At 47.9% G+C, this 16,720-nt stretch overlaps 2 protein-coding genes across 3 annotated transcripts in view; one reads left to right on the forward strand and one right to left on the reverse strand.

Annotated features, from left to right (window-relative positions):
• The window catches only part of CHRNA6 (cholinergic receptor nicotinic alpha 6 subunit), a 41,893-nt gene extending 27,171 nt beyond the window's left edge, over window positions 1–14,722 (reverse strand). The window contains exon 1 of the mRNA XM_076362770.1: window positions 14,653–14,722. The gene's annotated coding sequence lies outside the window, so the exon portion shown is untranslated. The remainder of the gene's footprint in view (window positions 1–14,652) is intronic.
• A 130-nt stretch (window positions 14,723–14,852) lies between these two features.
• Window positions 14,853–16,720, forward strand: part of IDUA (alpha-L-iduronidase) — a 51,450-nt gene continuing 49,582 nt past the window's right edge. The window contains exon 1 of one of the 2 annotated variants that reach the window (XM_076362744.1): window positions 14,853–14,974. In XM_076362744.1, coding sequence (XP_076218859.1) covers window positions 14,853–14,974 — 122 coding nt within the window. The remainder of the gene's footprint in view (window positions 14,975–16,720) is intronic. The other variant, XM_076362747.1, reaches the window with a different exon arrangement.

Genomic DNA, 16,720 nt, shown 5'->3' on the forward strand with positions numbered 1-16,720 from the left:
CAGTTACAATCTATGTTCTGTGGAACAAACAAGTAAGAATGTGTAAATCCTGTGCCTTTCCATTTTTGGGGCAGGCTTCCAAACCTGTATTAATTAATATGTTGACTGGCATCTAACTTGAACTTAAAGTTCAAAGCATGAGCCATCATTGATATTAATGCAACCAGCATCACAGATTTCCAAAACTTTCTGTCAGACCGAATACAGACAATTTTAATTCTAACTCACAAAAAAAAAAGTCTGTTGGATTCTGTTTACCAAGCATTATGAAAAATGATAAGTCAACTTACCCATTAAGAACAGATATATAAATAATAAATATTCCCTCCTGGATCAGCTGCAAAACAGAAGCTCACACAAATGTTGTAGCAACTGCAAGCACCTGGAAACTGTAACCATAGCTCAAGAATTTGCTCTTGCCCAGCTACAAGTGACTGGACTCAACCTTGCTTGTTTAGTACCATGAAGTGCAATTCAATGCTGTGAAAGGTCCACTGGTTAACATTCTTTGAATGGTAGCACACAGTACTACCACTGTTGGACCACAGAATTTGAAAGTTTCCCTTCTGGTCTTTAGCTATTCCCACTTACGCAGAAGAAGGGTGCTGACAGAGGATAAAACAGATTCACCACCCCTTCCTGTTCAGACCCAGTGCACATAAGGAATCAGAAAGTTGCAGACAGTCTGGTTTCCTCCTACAACTAGACCCAAAACTTCTGATGGGCACTTCTGCATGGCACTTCTGAGGCCATGCAGATTCTGCTGCTGCTGCACTGCTACCAAAATTACCCTGTTCCCTAGCACAAGGTCTCCAATGAAAGCTAACTCAACAGGGTTCTGCCTGGTCCTTACACAGGCATGAATCCTTTCTCTTCCATCCTGGTAGGCATATTCAGAACCGAGCTCCTGACGGTTGTGCTCTTCTGAAGCCACATGGCCCTCTATCTGCTTTTGTCCATTCACATTTTTGCCCATCCAAAGGCATGGGTGATGGCGAGAAAGAGTTGTGTTTTTCCCCTTCTAACTTCAAGGTTACTCTGCATGAACATTACAAAGGCTTTGTGCATAAGTACAGAGTAAGCTTTGCTGAGCAGAGCAGAAAAGTGAAGTAAAAAGAATAGGTCAGAGCCCTACTTTCAGCTGCATCTTTGTGACACCCAGCAGAGACAGTTTCGAAAAAGACCATGTTTCCCAGAAGGCTTCCCAGGAAATTGTCATGTCTGACATGGGGGGGAACCATCTACACATGTCCACAAGCTGCCTGAGATGTGCTACACCATCACAAATTTGAGGAAAAGCCTCACAGCTGCTCCCAGTCAAGGAGAACATGAGTAAGAAACAGGAGCTGACACTGAATGTGCTCTTCTAAGGAAGCCCTGTAAATAGAGATTGCAACAAAAGGTCAATCTTTTACCTCTGCACGAGACTTGGAGAAGTTCGCTAAACACTCCTCCAATGTTGCAGCTCTTTCTGTATGCTCTTGGCAGAACTGTGGAAATCAACTCCCCACCCCCTGTCCACCCTGTGTGCTGATGCCAGTTCTAGGAGCAATAATAGTACAAAAGACTGTCTGAGGTTTGAGGGACAAATCTGTTCCTTCCTCCACACTCAGCCTCTCTTCCTCAAAGCAAGAGGTGGAACGTGCTCTGACCATAGGTCAGAGCACACATGCAAACCCTCATTCCACCAGAGGACCTAAAGGAGTTGAAAGAGAACTGACTATGTGGGGTGCCACACAAGTAAATGGTAATTTTTGCCCTGAGGAGCTGATGCAGCCAAAGAGGAAACTGAGAAGATAAAGTGGCTTGTGAGAAGGATGCAAGACGGTATATCATCTTCAGCTAGCCAACACAGTGCTGTCTCTCCTATACATGACCACAGTTGTAATAGATGTATAGAAGGTGACTGCTATGTAACATTGTCGTGGTTTAATTTCAGTCGGCAACTAAGCACCACGCAGCCGCTCGCTCACTCCCCCCCACCCGGTGGGATGGGGGAGAGAATTGGAAGAGCACAAGTTAGAGTAACTCGTGGGTTGAGATAAAAACAGTTTAATAATTGAAATAAAATGATAATAATAATATGATAATAATAATAATACACAAAGCAAGTGATACAATTGCTCACCACCCGCCGACCGATGCCCAGCCAGTCCCCGAGCAGCGGCCCCCCCGGCCAGCTTTCCCCAGTTTATGTACTGAGCATGACGTCACACGGTATGGAATGTCCCTTTGGCCAGTTTGGCTGTGCCCCCTCCCAGCTTCTTGTGCACCTCCAGCCTTCTCAGTCAGCAGAGCATGGGAAGCTGAAAAGTCCTTGGCTAGTGTAAGCATTACCTAGCAACAACTAAAACATCGGTGCGTTATCAACTTTGTTCTCATCCTAAATCCAAAACACTGTACCAGCTACTAGAAAAGAAATTAACTCTATCCCTGCCGAAACCAGGACAATATCCACCCCTTATTCTATACCATCTGCATCATGCTCAAGTCTCATATTTTCCAGTACATTTTCATTAATCACCACCCCTTTTTTTATATATATATATATATACACACACACACACACACACACAGAGATATCATTCCCTTCGTCTGTGGGCCATCCCTCTAAAATGTTCGGTGAGTTCATTTAGTCCATGACTTCGGGCTCCATCTGTCATAATAATCTTTCAGGGCAGGAAAAATGGAGATGGTATGTGGTGTTGGATTGTTTCATGTTGAAGTCAGTTCTGGTACCATCATCACTGTGCTTTGCTTGGTTTCACTGAAGTTATTCTTCATTAGTTTGGGTGATTCTTATTGTAATAACATTAGTATGGCATATAATATTAGTAGTATTATTAGTATATCTGTGTATTATTAGTATAACTATTATAACTATAATTAGTACTTAACATCACATAATTCAGATCATTGGCTATTCTCACCCAAAATCAAATCCCCTTGAGGTACACATCGGACTTCCCCATCCTCCCGCATTATCCACCAAGTGCACCCAGGTCCTTGAGCAAAAGCAATCCCATGGATGGGTCTGCCTCTGCCTGAGGCAAGAATAACCCAGACTGTCTTCCCCAGCATATTTTTTATGTGCACTACAGGAACTTTATTCCCATCTACAGTACGTAAAAGTTCTGACTGGGCAGGGCCAGCTCGATTGGCAGATCCCCGAGTGTTGACTAACCAGGTGGCCTTTGCTAAATACGTATCCCAATGTTTGAACGTCCCGCCACCCATTGCTCTCAGTGTAGTCTTTAACAGTCCATTGTATCGTTCAATTTTCCCAGAGGCTGGTGCATGATAGGGGATGTGATACACCCACTCAATGCCGTGCTCTTTGGCCCAGGTGTCTATGAGGTTGTTTCGGAAATGAGTCCCATTGTCTGACTCAATTCTTTCTGGGGTGCCATGTCGCCATAGGACTTGCTTTTCAAGGCCCAGGATAGTGTTCCGGGCGGTGGCATGGGGCACGGGATATGTTTCCAGCCAGCCGGTGGTTGCCTCCACCATTGTAAGCACGTGGCGCTTGCCTTGGCGGGTTTGTGGGAGTGTGATATAATCGATCTGCCAGGCCTCCCCATATTTATATTTCAACCATCATCCTCCATACCAAAAAGGCTTTAACCGCTTGGCTTGCTTGATTGCAGCGCATGTTTCGCATTCATGGATAACCTGTGCAATAGTGTCCATGGTCAAGTCCACCCCTCGATCACGAGCCCATCTATATGTTGCATCTCTTCCTTGGTGGCCTGAGGTGTCATGGGCCCACCGAGCTAGAAATAATTCACCCTTATGTTGCCAGTCCAGATCCACCTGAGCCACTTCAATCTTAGCAGCCTGATCCACCTGCTGGTTGTTTTGATGTTCTTCAGTGGCCCGACTCTTGGATACGTGAGCATCTACGTGACGGACTTTTACAGCCAGGTTCTCCACCCGGGCAGCAATATCTTGCCACAATGCGGCAGCCCAGATGGGTTTGCCTCTGCGCTGCCAGTTGCTCTGCTTCCATTGCTGCAACCACCCCCACAGGGCATTTGCCACCATCCATGAGTCAGTACAGAGATAGAGCACTGGCCACTTTTCTCGGTCAGCAATGTCTAAAGCCAGCTGGCTGGCCTTTACTTCTGCAAATTGGCTCGATTCACCTTCTCCTTCAGCCGTTTCTACAACTTGTCGCATAGGACTCCATACAGCAGCTTTCCACCTTCGATGCTTTCCCACAAGACGACAGGACCCATCAGTGAACAGGGCATATTGCTTCTCATTTTCTGGTAGTTCATTATACATTGGGGCCTCCTCAGCACGCGTTACCTCCTCCTCTGGCGATATTCCAAAATCTTTGCCCTCTGGCCAATCCATGATCACTTCCAGGATTCCTGGGCGACTGGGGTTTCCTATTCGAGCCCGTTGTGTGATCAGTGCGATCCACTTACTCCATGTAGCATCAGTTGCATGATGTGTACAGGGGATCCTCCCTCTGAACATCCAGCCTAGCACTGGCAGTCGGGGTGCCAGGAGGAGCTGTGCTTCAGTGCCGATCACTTCTGAAGCAGCTCGAACCCCTTCATATGCTGCTAATATCTCTTTTTCAGTTGGAGTATAGCGGGCCTCGGATCCTCTGTATCCCCGACTCCAAAACCCTAGGGGTCGACCTCGAGTCTCCCCTGGTGCTTTCTGCCAGAGGCTCCAGGTAGGGCCATTCTCCCCAGCTGCGGTACAGAGTACATTTTTTACCTCTTGCCCTGCCCGGACTGGCCCCAGGGCTACTGCATGAACTATCTCCCGTTTAATTTGTTCAAAAGCTTGTCGTTGCTCAGGGCCCCATTTGAAATCGTTCTTCTTTCGGGTCACTTGATAGAGAGGGTTTACGATCAGACTGTAATTTGGAATGTGCATTCTCCAAAAACCCACGATGCCTAAGAAAGCTTGTGTTTCCTTTTTGCTAGTTGGTGGAGACATGGCTGTTATTTTGTTGATCACATCCATTGGGATCTGACGACGTCCATCTTGCCATTTTATTCCTAAAAATTGGATCTCCTGTGCAGGTCCCTTGACCTTACTTTGTTTTATGGCAAAACCGGCCTGCAGCAGGATTTGGACTATTTCCTTCCCTTTGAGGGCACTGAATGGTGTTGAACAGGGCTCGGTAGGCATGGGCCAGGCCCCAGCACGTTGCAATGATCTGCATCTCTCTGGAGTTGCCAGGGTGACAGCATACTTTTTCCAAATATTCTACTAACTTTTCAGGATTCTGCACTTGCTCAGGGGTGAAGTTCCAAAACACTGGGGGTGCCCATTGGCCTAGGTACTTGCCCATCTTGTCCCACACACCCTGCCACTCATAATTATTCAGCCTTGGGGCAGATCTCTGGATGATATTCTTAAATTGCTTACCAACTTTAGACAAAACCGAAACAATATTCCCAAGAAGTATTAATAGAAGTATCTTAACTGCCCAAGGATGTTCAAAATACTGAAAAGTTACTGTAATGAAGGAGGAAACATTATAGAAGAAGGTAGTGACACTGCCATTCTGTATTTCCTCCGTAAAAAAACTCTCAGAAAAATTACTGCAATTGCTAGTTGTCTCCACGAAATGGTCTCCGTGGTACAGTAACGGCTTCATTGCGAAGTTTACATACCACACTAACGTCAAGGTCAATGTTCTAAAAACAAACCTCACAAGCGAGACATTACTATTCACTGCAGACCACAGCAAACTGCAAAACCCAACACCAATCTTTAACATGTACAGCAGGAAAAAGAGCGCGATGCAGATTATACAAATCAATATCGAGAACAGAGGAACCAACATTGTGACCCACAACTATTAACAGATATAAGTTCCTTAATACACTCCGGTTAACCTGTTATTATCTCAAACCCTTCGTGCCCCACGTTGGGCGCCAAAAAGGACTGTCATGGTTTAATTTCAGTCGGCAACTAAGCACCACGCAGCCGCTCGCTCACTCCCCCCCCCACCCGGTGGGATGGGGGAGAGAATTGGAAGAGCACAAGTTAGAAAAACTCGTGGGTTGAGATAAAAACAGTTTAATAATTGAAATAAAATGATAATAATAATATGATAATAATAATAATACACAAAGCAAGTGATGCACAGTACAATTGCTCACCACTCGCCAACCGATGCCCAGCCAGTCCCCGAGCAGCGGCCCCCCCCCGGCCAGTTTTCCCCAGTTTATGTACTGAGCATGACGTCACATGGTATGGAATGTCCCTTTGGCCAGTTTGGCTGTGCCCCCTCCCAGCTTCTTATGCACCTCCAGCCTTCTCAGTCAGTAAAGCATGGGAAGCTGAAAAGTCCTTGGCTAGTGTAAGCATTACCTAGCAACAACTAAAACATCGGTGCGTTATCAACTTTGTTCTCATCCTAAATCCAAAACACTGTACCAGCTACTAGAAAAGAAATTAACTCTATCCCTGCCGAAACCAGGACAAACATCAATGCCATTCTTATTGGTACCTGTGCAACACTCTCCCTACATTATAAACCAAATTTTGCTATGAGCAAAAGGGAACACGGATTATATGGAGAGCTCAGAATTTATCATTAGTCTAATTAAGGTCTTCACAATCTAATTAAAATACAGGAGATCGCTATTGTTAGTTCAGTTACAGTAATATCAACATCCTGATAATAAGATTAAGACTGATATATGTTAAATTCCTAGTATCTATCCCTTTTCTCTGCCCTTATGTTTAGCCCACCATTGTCCTTCTGAGTCCTAAGACTCAGGGAGGACATAAACTCTCCCTAAGCAGAAAGTGTATATCACACTGAGTCCTTGGCATGCCAATTTCTTCACCAAAGGTAGGCTAGTGGTGGTTGTAGGGTGGTTGCCTGAGTCCTGCTTAGGGCTATTTTTGTATGTTTTCTTAATAAAGCCTTCTTTGTTTTCATTAGTTCTCAGCTAAACTTTGACACTTGGACACAGGGTAGCTCTTCGCTCAGGGACAGTGGAGTAAACCCAGAACTTTACAACCAGCAGTAAAATCTTTCGGGTTTATTTCCCTCCCAAGTTAAGTGCAGAGGAAGCACACACCAGCATCAAGCCCAGCACCACAATACTCCTGAGGAAGAAGTACATAACCCAGCATAGGAAGAACATTGCACCTTCACAGTAGTCCTCTCCATCAACAAAACGTAAGTGTTGCCACTGTTCACAGCACAACCTCCCCCGACTTCAGTTAACATAAGGAACTATGCAATGACTGTCTGTATTGACAGATGTTTATCCAGGGCCTGAGTGCACTAACAGGCCTCAGTGGCCCTGATCAGCCTCCCCTGAGGCCCCCACCTACAGCCTCTGCCCATGGGCCACGAGCCCCATTTCAGCTCAGCCTGGGGCCTTCAACCCCTACCCCAGGTATCTTGTAGAAGTGCTGGTTTCAGCATTGCCTACATCTGGCCATGGACCTGGTTGATCTGGACCCTGATCTGCAGACTGACTTCCCAGCTTGACCTCAGAGCTGTCCTGTCACCATGAATTTGCCTGCTCCAGATCTGATGATCTGGACTCCGGGCTGACTGCATCTGCAACTTCAGTGCCTGCCCCGCTCCTCAATTCAGAGGCAGTGGATGGGGCTGGTGAGGCCCCTGCCAGCCCTGTTAGCCCCCTTAGCTCCCTCTGCCTCAGGGAGCAGCTGACCCTTGCTGCACCCTGACACATTTTACCCTCAATGGTATTCACCAAGCTAAGCTGAAAAAATTTAGGCAACAGTCACCCGACCACCAAACAATCATTACCACAGCTAAAACAAGCTCAGGCCAAGACAAGCCCTGAGGCAACACACTGTCAGGTTAATGTAAAGCCTTTGGCCTAATACTTGTAATGACAGAATAATATGTACGAGGTTACATCTGAAGACAAAAATAGATGTACAGTGCTGAATCGCAGCAAAGCAACTCCCTTGAGTCATGCTGAATCATAGAATCATTTAGGTTGGAAAAGACCTTTAAGATCATCAAGTCCAACCATTAACCTAGCACTGCCAAGTCCACCACTAGACCATGTCCCTAAGCATCACATCTACATGTCTTTTAAGTACCTCCAGGGATGGGGACTCAACCACTTCTCTGGGCAGCCTGTTCCAATGCTTGACAACCCTTCCCGTGAAGAAATTTTTCCTAATACCCAATCTAAACCTCCCCTGGTGCAACTTAAGGCCATTTCCTTGTCCTATTGCTTGTTACTTGAGAGTAACTTGAGAAGAGACTGACACCCACCTCACTACAACCTCCTTTCAGGTAGTTGCAGAGAGCAATAAGGTCTCCCCTCAGCCTCCTCTTCTCCAGGCTAAACAACCCCAGTTCCCTCAGCCGCTCCTCGTAAGGCTTGTGCTCTAGGCCCTTCACCAGCTTCGTTGCCGTTCTTTGGATGTGCTCCAGCACCTCAATGTCTTTCTTGTAGTGAGGGGCCCAAAACTGAACACAGTATTCGAGGTGTGGTCTCAGCAGGGCCAAATACAAAGGGACAATCACTTCCCTAGTCCTGCTGGCCACACTATTTCTGATACAGGCCAGGATGCCATTGGCCTCCTTGGCCACCTGGGCACACTGCCGCTCATATTCAGCTGGCTGTTGACCAACACCCCCAGGTCCTTTTCCAACAGGCAGCTTTCCAGCCACTCTTCCCCAGGCCTGTAGCGTTGCATGGGGTTGTTGTGACCCAAGTGCAGGACCCGGCAACTGGCCTTGTTGAACCTCATACAATTGGCCTTGGCCCACTGATCCAGCCTGTCCAGATCCCTCTGCAGAGTCTTCCTACCCTCAAGCAGATCAACACTCCTGCCCAACTTGGTGTGGTCTGCAAACTTACTGAGGGTGCACTCGATCCCCTCATCCAGATCATTGATAAAGATATTGAACAAGACCAGCCCCAATGCTGATCCACTTGTGACCAGCCACCAAATGGATTTAACTCCATTCACCACAACTCAATCAAGGTGGGTTAGGAGGTCACATCTGGATGATAAGTTCCATGTCCCTGGAAAAATGATAAAGCCTTTATTGAGCAATCTTAGGCTATATACACTTGGGTGAAAGCCAGGGTAGAATGACAGGCATCACCAATGCAGGGAGATGTCAAATCCTGTCCTTGAACGTATCCAGCTTTGGGATATTAGAGATATGCACATGGATGGTGTCTAGAATTGCAAGCATCCCCATAATACTTGTTAAATTTGTTGTATTCTGCAGAGGTGATAACAAGACCTCCTAATCACATCTTAGGTAAACTAAGTAATGAGAAGGAAAACACTTGTGAAGGGCTGAGAAGTATTTTCATCACTCTGAGTCTGGCTGTTTGCATCTACCCAGACTATGTTGTATACCAGCAGTTGATCTCCTCAGAGTGCAGAGGACCTGCACCTTAGCTATGAAGTCCAGAAAGTTCCCTGCAAAAGCCATAAAACACTTCTAAAACTGGTCAGAATTGTATCTCTAGACCAAAAGTGGGAGTCAGAAAAAACATGATGGTGTGGCACCAGGAAAGAAGCAGACACTGAAAAATCTGAAACCCCTGGGAGGAAATGGCACGTCCCACCCTACACAGGGGTGTAAAGTACCCTGTTCTCTCCTACCCAATGGATCAACCCTTGCTAATCCCAAAGTGGTGACCATGCAACTCTAGGATGATATCTCCCAGGCACCTTCAAGCTTTTAAGTGCCTCTCAGAAGAGCACCACTGTACCTGCACCACATCCCACTTCTGGCTGGGGCTCATCACTGCTGCTTTGCAGAAGAGCAAGCACCAGCAAAGGCAATCACCACCAGGGAGCAAATATTATGTCTGTCTGCAATCTGCACAGCCTGTTGGCAGAAACCTAGTGCTAGAGGTACTGCAGGTCTTGAAGCAGCATAAGACTGTCCCATTGAGGGGAAAGGCAACAGATAGCTGCAGGCCACATCCAGTTCAAGTACTCATCCCAAGGGCTGGGGATGAATCAATGAAGAGGAGGAAGGAAATCTCAGGACTCACAAAACCCACCAGGTCCTGGGGGAAAGCTGCAACATTGTCATCAGCTGAGCTTTAAAAACAAGCCCTCCATAAGAAATGCAGCACTAAGATCCATGCTGCATTGCTGATAAGACTCCCGATGTGAGATATATACGTCTGATCAACAGATACTTTTAGTATGTTGCAGGCAATTACAAGCACAGCGGCAAGTAGGTAGTGGAGACGGGTGTATACAGCTTGCTGGACTCCTGCAAGCAACAGGATCACTTCAGAGAGCTTTTTACAAAGGCTGCCCATGCTATGGAAGCTATGGAGATGCACGAGTCAGAGCACAATTTCATATTGTGCCTTCTCCAGCCTAACAGCAAGCAGTTGAGTCAAGGCTGGTCTCATTCTTTTCTACCCCTGCCCCTGTGCTTACTCTGTTGCGGACTACCAGGCACCAGAGCCACACGGTGCCATGTCTCTGGAGCTTACCTGTCCACAAGAAAACAAACTGACCCAAAAAAGGAGTTGCTTCCCACCCAGTCAGCCAGCTGAATTATCTTCCCTTCAGCTGCCTTGCTGTCAGACCTCACACACGGGAAACAGCAGGACCACGCAAGCAGTGGCAGGGAAGAAAAGGAGGACCAGTCCTTTTGGCAGGAGCCCTGGTTAGATTGGATTAAATGTGACATGAAACTCAAGACCGTTCAGCTGAGTCCATCTGCCCAAAGACCAGCTGCTACCATGTGAGAATGTGAAATTATCCAAGAACCAAAGGCTGTCTTAAGCCCTGGAATGCCTCACCATTATTAGTGCTTAGTTATTACAAAAAATATCCAGATTATCCATCCGTCATTTCCTCCCAGGCCCAAGAGCAGAACTCATGCTCTGGATAATTTTCTAGGCTTTAGGTTCCATATGTTACAGCAAAATTCTTGTTCCTGCCATGTGGCATGATTAGATGGCTATTTGACAAAGCAGTCTTGGCATTTCCAGGGATGCTCTTTGGGGCCAAGTTTATAATTAGTGCTGAAGGAGCTGGAGGCATCTGAATGGAAAAGCCCCCCCCCAAAATTTGCTGTGCACTGGTTTCCTCTGAATTGTGCAGGTACCTCCTGACAGAGAACGAAAAAGCAGCAGGAGGAGCTACCTGCTCCCTGATATGCCTGAAGGAGCCTGATATGTCTCTGTTCCCAAAACATCTGCAGGGACGCTGCAGGGAGAGCAGCTGGGGCCAAATGCTTTGCACAGCCTTTCTGCGAGGAGTGACTCAGCTCAGGAGTAACAGGTTTTACATCTCTTATCTTGCCCAGCTTGAGACACTGGAGGATTTTACGCTGGCCAGGTAGCTGGGAAGGATCAGCCTCAGCATATTTGAAAAGGCCAGTGCAACAGTGCTGCTCTCCTGCTACTTCCCTTCCATTCTCCCACCTTTTCCTGTGCTCGTGTGCCTCCTCAGGAATGCCTCAGGACAGGACGAGCTCCCGGTCTGTGCAGGGAGACAGGAGGAGGCTGCTGTAAAATCCCCAGCGTTCTTTGGCGAGGAGTGTCAGCTGTGGGAAACCTCCCTGGTAAAACGCTCCACAGAAAACCTCCTGCTGGGCACTTCCCAGCTCTTGGATGAGCAGAAAGCCAAAGGCAATAGGGGAGCTTCCCCTTGGCTAGGGTCTTTATCAGGGGTCTGCCTGACGGTCTCTAAAACTACGCTTATAACAAGCTGGACATAGGTGTTCAGCTCTGAATGAAACTTTTACGCCTGGGAAACTGCTTGTTGGACGTCATCTGTGGTAACCCTAGCATTTGCCCTGCCCCTGGGAGAAGAGGCTTGGGAGAGTTGCAGAGCAGGCCACCGGGTTTCACCGGTATAGCCCGGCATTCAGCCTGCAAATGCTTCCAAGAACACATCAGGCAAGTTGGCTACCTTGGTTGGGAAAAGGCAAGCCATTTGGCCCCAGCTGCTCATCCTGCAGCATCCCTGCAGATGTTTTGGGAACAGAGGCATGTCAGGCTCCTTCACAGGGAGCAGGTAACTTTCTGCTGCATTTTATTTCTCTGGCAGGAGGCACCAGGGCAGCTGTGGTGAGCAGAGAAGATTTTCTGCTGGGAATTGCAGTTCTTCAGAAGAAGTACCTTGAAAAATCTTGTCAGCTGCTTTGTCAGACACGGGAAGAGAAACCTGGAGGTGATGCAGAGATGCCTCCAGTTCTCTCTTTCTCCTCTGGCAGGGGTTTTGTCTTATCTTCTGTCTCCCAACTTCTGGTCTGATGTGGTTGATGTGCTAGATGTAGTACTTCCCCATGCCTTGGGGGAAGCTGTAGAAAACAAGGGAGACACTCTCTTTAGCCACTACCCCAATCTCTGAGAAGGACCTTCTTGGAAATGCTCTGGAGATCATGGGCTTGTCAGACTCCTGAGGAAGAGTCTTTCCCTGAGCTCTGACAGACATTTCTTTAAAATGCCAACAGAGCGCCATCTGCATCCATGGCTCTGTTGTGTTTCAGGACTTTGTACAACATGTCTGATATCATGTCTGAGAAGGGCCAAGGTTTCCTGGCCAAATGAACATAGTTTTGTTTGACACCTTGTCTTCCAGATGTGACTTTGAAATCAGCCAAGTGGAAACGTAACAGCTCTGTTTTGGCAGTCTCTACGGGAAAGTCAGGGTGGTCTCCAGGGCTCAAGCCTTCCTGATGCCAACAGGGACAGTCTGCGGTAGGAACCCATGGGATTCATGGGGTTTCTCCCTTGTAAATACCTTTTTGCTGAAATTTGCTGGTAGGTCTTTGGCTGGGGGCTGAGCTTTTTGCTCCTCTGCAAGGGATAGCTTTCACGCCCATTGCAGCTAGGTGCTGGAGGTGCTGGTATCTGTGCCTGCCCTGCAATGAACCCCCCACACCTAAAGGCAGTGAGGTGCAGGGTTGCTGTTAATAAGCAACAAACCACGGTATGACATTTGGTAGTCAGGTGTTCATCTCCTCCGGCCTATCCCTCTGGAGGGGAAGCCAACAAGAGAGGCAATGTCAGTGAGGTCCTTCCCCCCCATGCACCATCCTTTCCAGCTGGCAAAATGCCTGCAGCCCTCACTGAAGCCCAGGCAGCAGCACTCACCCCAAAGGCAGTTGTTGCCCCAGCTCAGGGCGCAGCTAGCAGCATAGGGCTGACTTCCCCGCCTAATGGCTCCCAGGTTGTCAGATCCCACTTGAGTTTGCACTTCCACTGCCTGTTTAACACCTTCCTCAGGTCTTCTCAGAAAACAGAGAGTTTGGAAGAAACAAGTATCCCCCTGCAGAAGCCCTGGCTGCCAAACTGGCATTTCCTCTAAGGATAAAGGCAATCTCTTAAATATTCTGCATGGAAACCTCACTAGGGTTCAGCTTGGGCCTTGCTGCTCTTCCAAGGCATTGGAGTACTGGGGCTGAGCCACAGCATGAGCAGCCTTGTGGAATTTAGGGGAACCCCCCTTGCCAGAGTCAAGTTACAATGCCAGATCGCCATTCCTACCTGAGCCTCCGGGATGTAATGCTGTTGCCTGCATTTTGGCTGTGAGCCTTGTAAGCTCACAAGTCCCACAGGGACTGAAGGCCTCAAGAGGCAGATGAAGCTGCTAACAGAGGAATAACATATCAGCAGTCAGAACAAAACCACTCTGCAATTTCTTAGAGATGGGTCCCAGTTTGCCACCCCTTGGGACAGGGAACCTCCTGGCTCAAGCAGGATTACATGTGGCGTGAACTTACTTGTGCAGAGTCTCTTCCTAGTTGCAATATTCTTGAGCTGAGGAGTAAATGTCTGTCTGACTTCCCCTCTGCTAGCTCTGGCACAACGGCTTCACGGAGAGCTTTGGTGAAAGGGGCTGAAATACCAGAGCATTTGGGGTGGCAAATTTTGGTTGCTCCTCTAGGACTGATAGACTTGATTTCCACAAACGCAGTGTCACTTTGTTCTCTTGCTGGAGATCATCTGCAGCCCAGCTCTTTGCCTGGCAGCTCTCTGCAGTTTCCCTGGTGTGAGCACTGTTACAGGGGCCCACGATTTCCCCTGCTAAATCCAAAGCCTCTATTGGAAATCCGACTGGAGTACCCCATTCACCCAATTAATTAGAACTAATGAACACAAAATGAGATGCTACCACAGTATTTGGGGATGTGGAAGGGAGGCCCAATTCCCCACATTTTTCTTCTAGCTGGCAAGGCTTGATGAGATTCCCGAAGGCCATACAATACCTAAAAGAGAGGGATCCTAAGGAAGAGCATCCCACCCCCATGGGAAACCCAGTCCTCAGATACACGTCATAAGAAATAAGCATTTAGAAAGTCAATCTACAGCCTATTATAAAGTGCATTTAAAGCTCTTTGCCATACTGAGATCAATAAATACGCTTAGACTGAAAAAACGGACATAGTTTCAATTCTGCTAATATGGTCTTTCGGGGAAGGCTGTTTTGATCACCTGCACTGCTACATACTATTACTCTTTTCTGCAGGTTTGTCAACACAGAGCACGAGGACGTAACAATACCATTAGAGTATACCTCCCTCATGCGGTATGTAAGAGAAATGCAACAGCAATAACTGCATGCCGTGCAGCAACTTCGGGGAGGTAACTCCTGGTCACTACCGACGCCGGAACAACAACAAAAAGTACGAGGCGCCTAGGCTTCAGACGGAGACGTTACTACCCGATTTACCTGAGCTGCGATTCCTGAAGCGAATTAAATACGCTCACCACAGCGCCGGCGGGAGCCCTCGGGGGCGGGGGCCGCCATTCCCACCGCCCCGTGCGCGGGCTCCTGGCGTCGCGTCCGTGGTGCGTCGGTAGCGGGCGCCGGTGTCGCTCGGCTCGGCTCGGCTCGGCTCGGCTCGGCTCGGCTCGGCTCCTCGTGCCGCCATGGGGCTGCTGCTCTGGCTGGTCGTGCAGCTGGGCGCGGGCTCCGCGGCGTACGTGGTGCACGTGGACGTGCGGCGAGCCGAGCGGCCCCTGGAGCACTTTTGGAGGAGCACTGGCTTCTGGTAAGCGCGCACAGCCATGGGTCCGGCGCCCGGCGGTAGGCCACGCACCGCTGGCGAGAAGCAGCCGGGGTGAGAGCCGGCTGCCTCGAGCCCTCCCCAAGCAGAGGATCCGCCGGGTGTGAGGACGCGGCCTTTCTGGAGGAACCCGGGCTTTTCCGGGCCTGCTGCTGTGGGATCAGAGGGCCCGGCACCTTGCTGCCCTTTGCTGCTTAGCCTGTTGCGTGTTACCTGCGTGGAGCTGGTCGTGGGACGTGGCCAGTTAATGTAAACAAAGCGGATCACAAGATAGGGCCAGTCGACATCACCCCTCTGACTTGCTCCCTTGCCTCCAGGGCCCTCGAACATGTGAAGTCCTTCCTCTTCCCCAGCACAGCACATATGTTGATACTTGGAACTCATTCCCTTTCCTTTTCGGTGTTTCCGTTGTCACGGTCCCTACGTAGGCCCAGGCCAAGCCTCCTTGCCTGTTAGTTCTAGGAGTTTGTTCTTCTTGCAAGACACTTTCAACATGCACCATCTTCCTGATGTGGCCAGTGAGTCCAGTTGTTCTAAGTCAGGGGGATGGGTGGGAGCATGCATAAATCCCAGCTCCACTGCTTCATATCCTGGTAGTGCTTTACTTCTCGGAGAAAGCCCAGTCTTGCTGAGCTAACTGGGGTTGAACAGCCTTCAAGTTTTGTGAGATATGTGAAGGCTTCTAGCAGGCTCAAAAGCAAGAGACAGTATATTCCTTCAGCCATATCCGTATCTTACTCTAAACTGATTACGACCTCCTTCATTTAGGCATACAGTGGATTAAATAACAGTTGTAGGAAAGAGAGTTGCAACAGGGATGGAATAAGTAGTATGTGCTTTCGACAAAAAGGAATTTGCGCGCTTTTTATTAATAATGCATAAAGGTAGTCTAAGACAAAACTTGAAAAATTTACCGTTGGTTTTCCATGTTGGTGGGAAAACAGAACAGGACCTAAAATACATTCTGATGAAGATAAATGTTTGGGGTTTCTGGATTTTTTTTCTTTTGCTGTTTCACTTTTTGTTTTAATTTTTGCTTGCAATGTTAGGAAACATTAATGAAAAACTGCCTTAAAAAATTGTATGTTTTGCCCATTTAAACTGCAGCCCAAGAAACACCCATGATTTTAGTTGTGTGAAAGAAACTTTGGAAAGCTGCAAACATGAAAAGCATGTGGGGGGAAGGCAGAGGAGCGGCAGCAGAGGCAGAGGCTGTCTGTGGGTCAGCAGCTATTCAGTTTTAACACCTGGCCAACACTGGTATTTCTCAAGTTGTAGGATCCCAGCTCCCTCGAAAGCTCACACTGTGACAGAACTGGGTTCCAGTTGTTAAAGTGTCTTTTTTACATCACAGTGTCAGACAGTTTGGCAAATGCACAGCTGTGGATCAGCAGTTTGATAAAGCCTGGGAGACTGCAAGGCTTGATGTTCTCTTGGATGGGCACTTTCCACTCAGAACAGGAAAGGACAGATACTGATACTGTCACTAACAAAACCCACTGTTCTGCCAGCTTTCTTTTGTATCTCATAATTTCTGCTAGATTTCTCTCTAGCAGAGTGTGAATTTCAGAGTGTTTATTCAGCGGGGACTAAGCAAAACTATGTGAATGCTTTATGCCTTGACTTCCATTTTTGCCACTGCTTGAACTGAAGCAGGTTTGAATCTCAAAGTAGTAGTAAAGCACTCCTTCAAAAACCAACAGTTAACGTTGTCCTTATCCACTGGAACAA

This window comes from Aptenodytes patagonicus, chromosome Z (genome assembly GCF_965638725.1).
Source record: "Aptenodytes patagonicus chromosome Z, bAptPat1.pri.cur, whole genome shotgun sequence".
Taxonomy (NCBI): domain Eukaryota; kingdom Metazoa; phylum Chordata; class Aves; order Sphenisciformes; family Spheniscidae; genus Aptenodytes; species Aptenodytes patagonicus.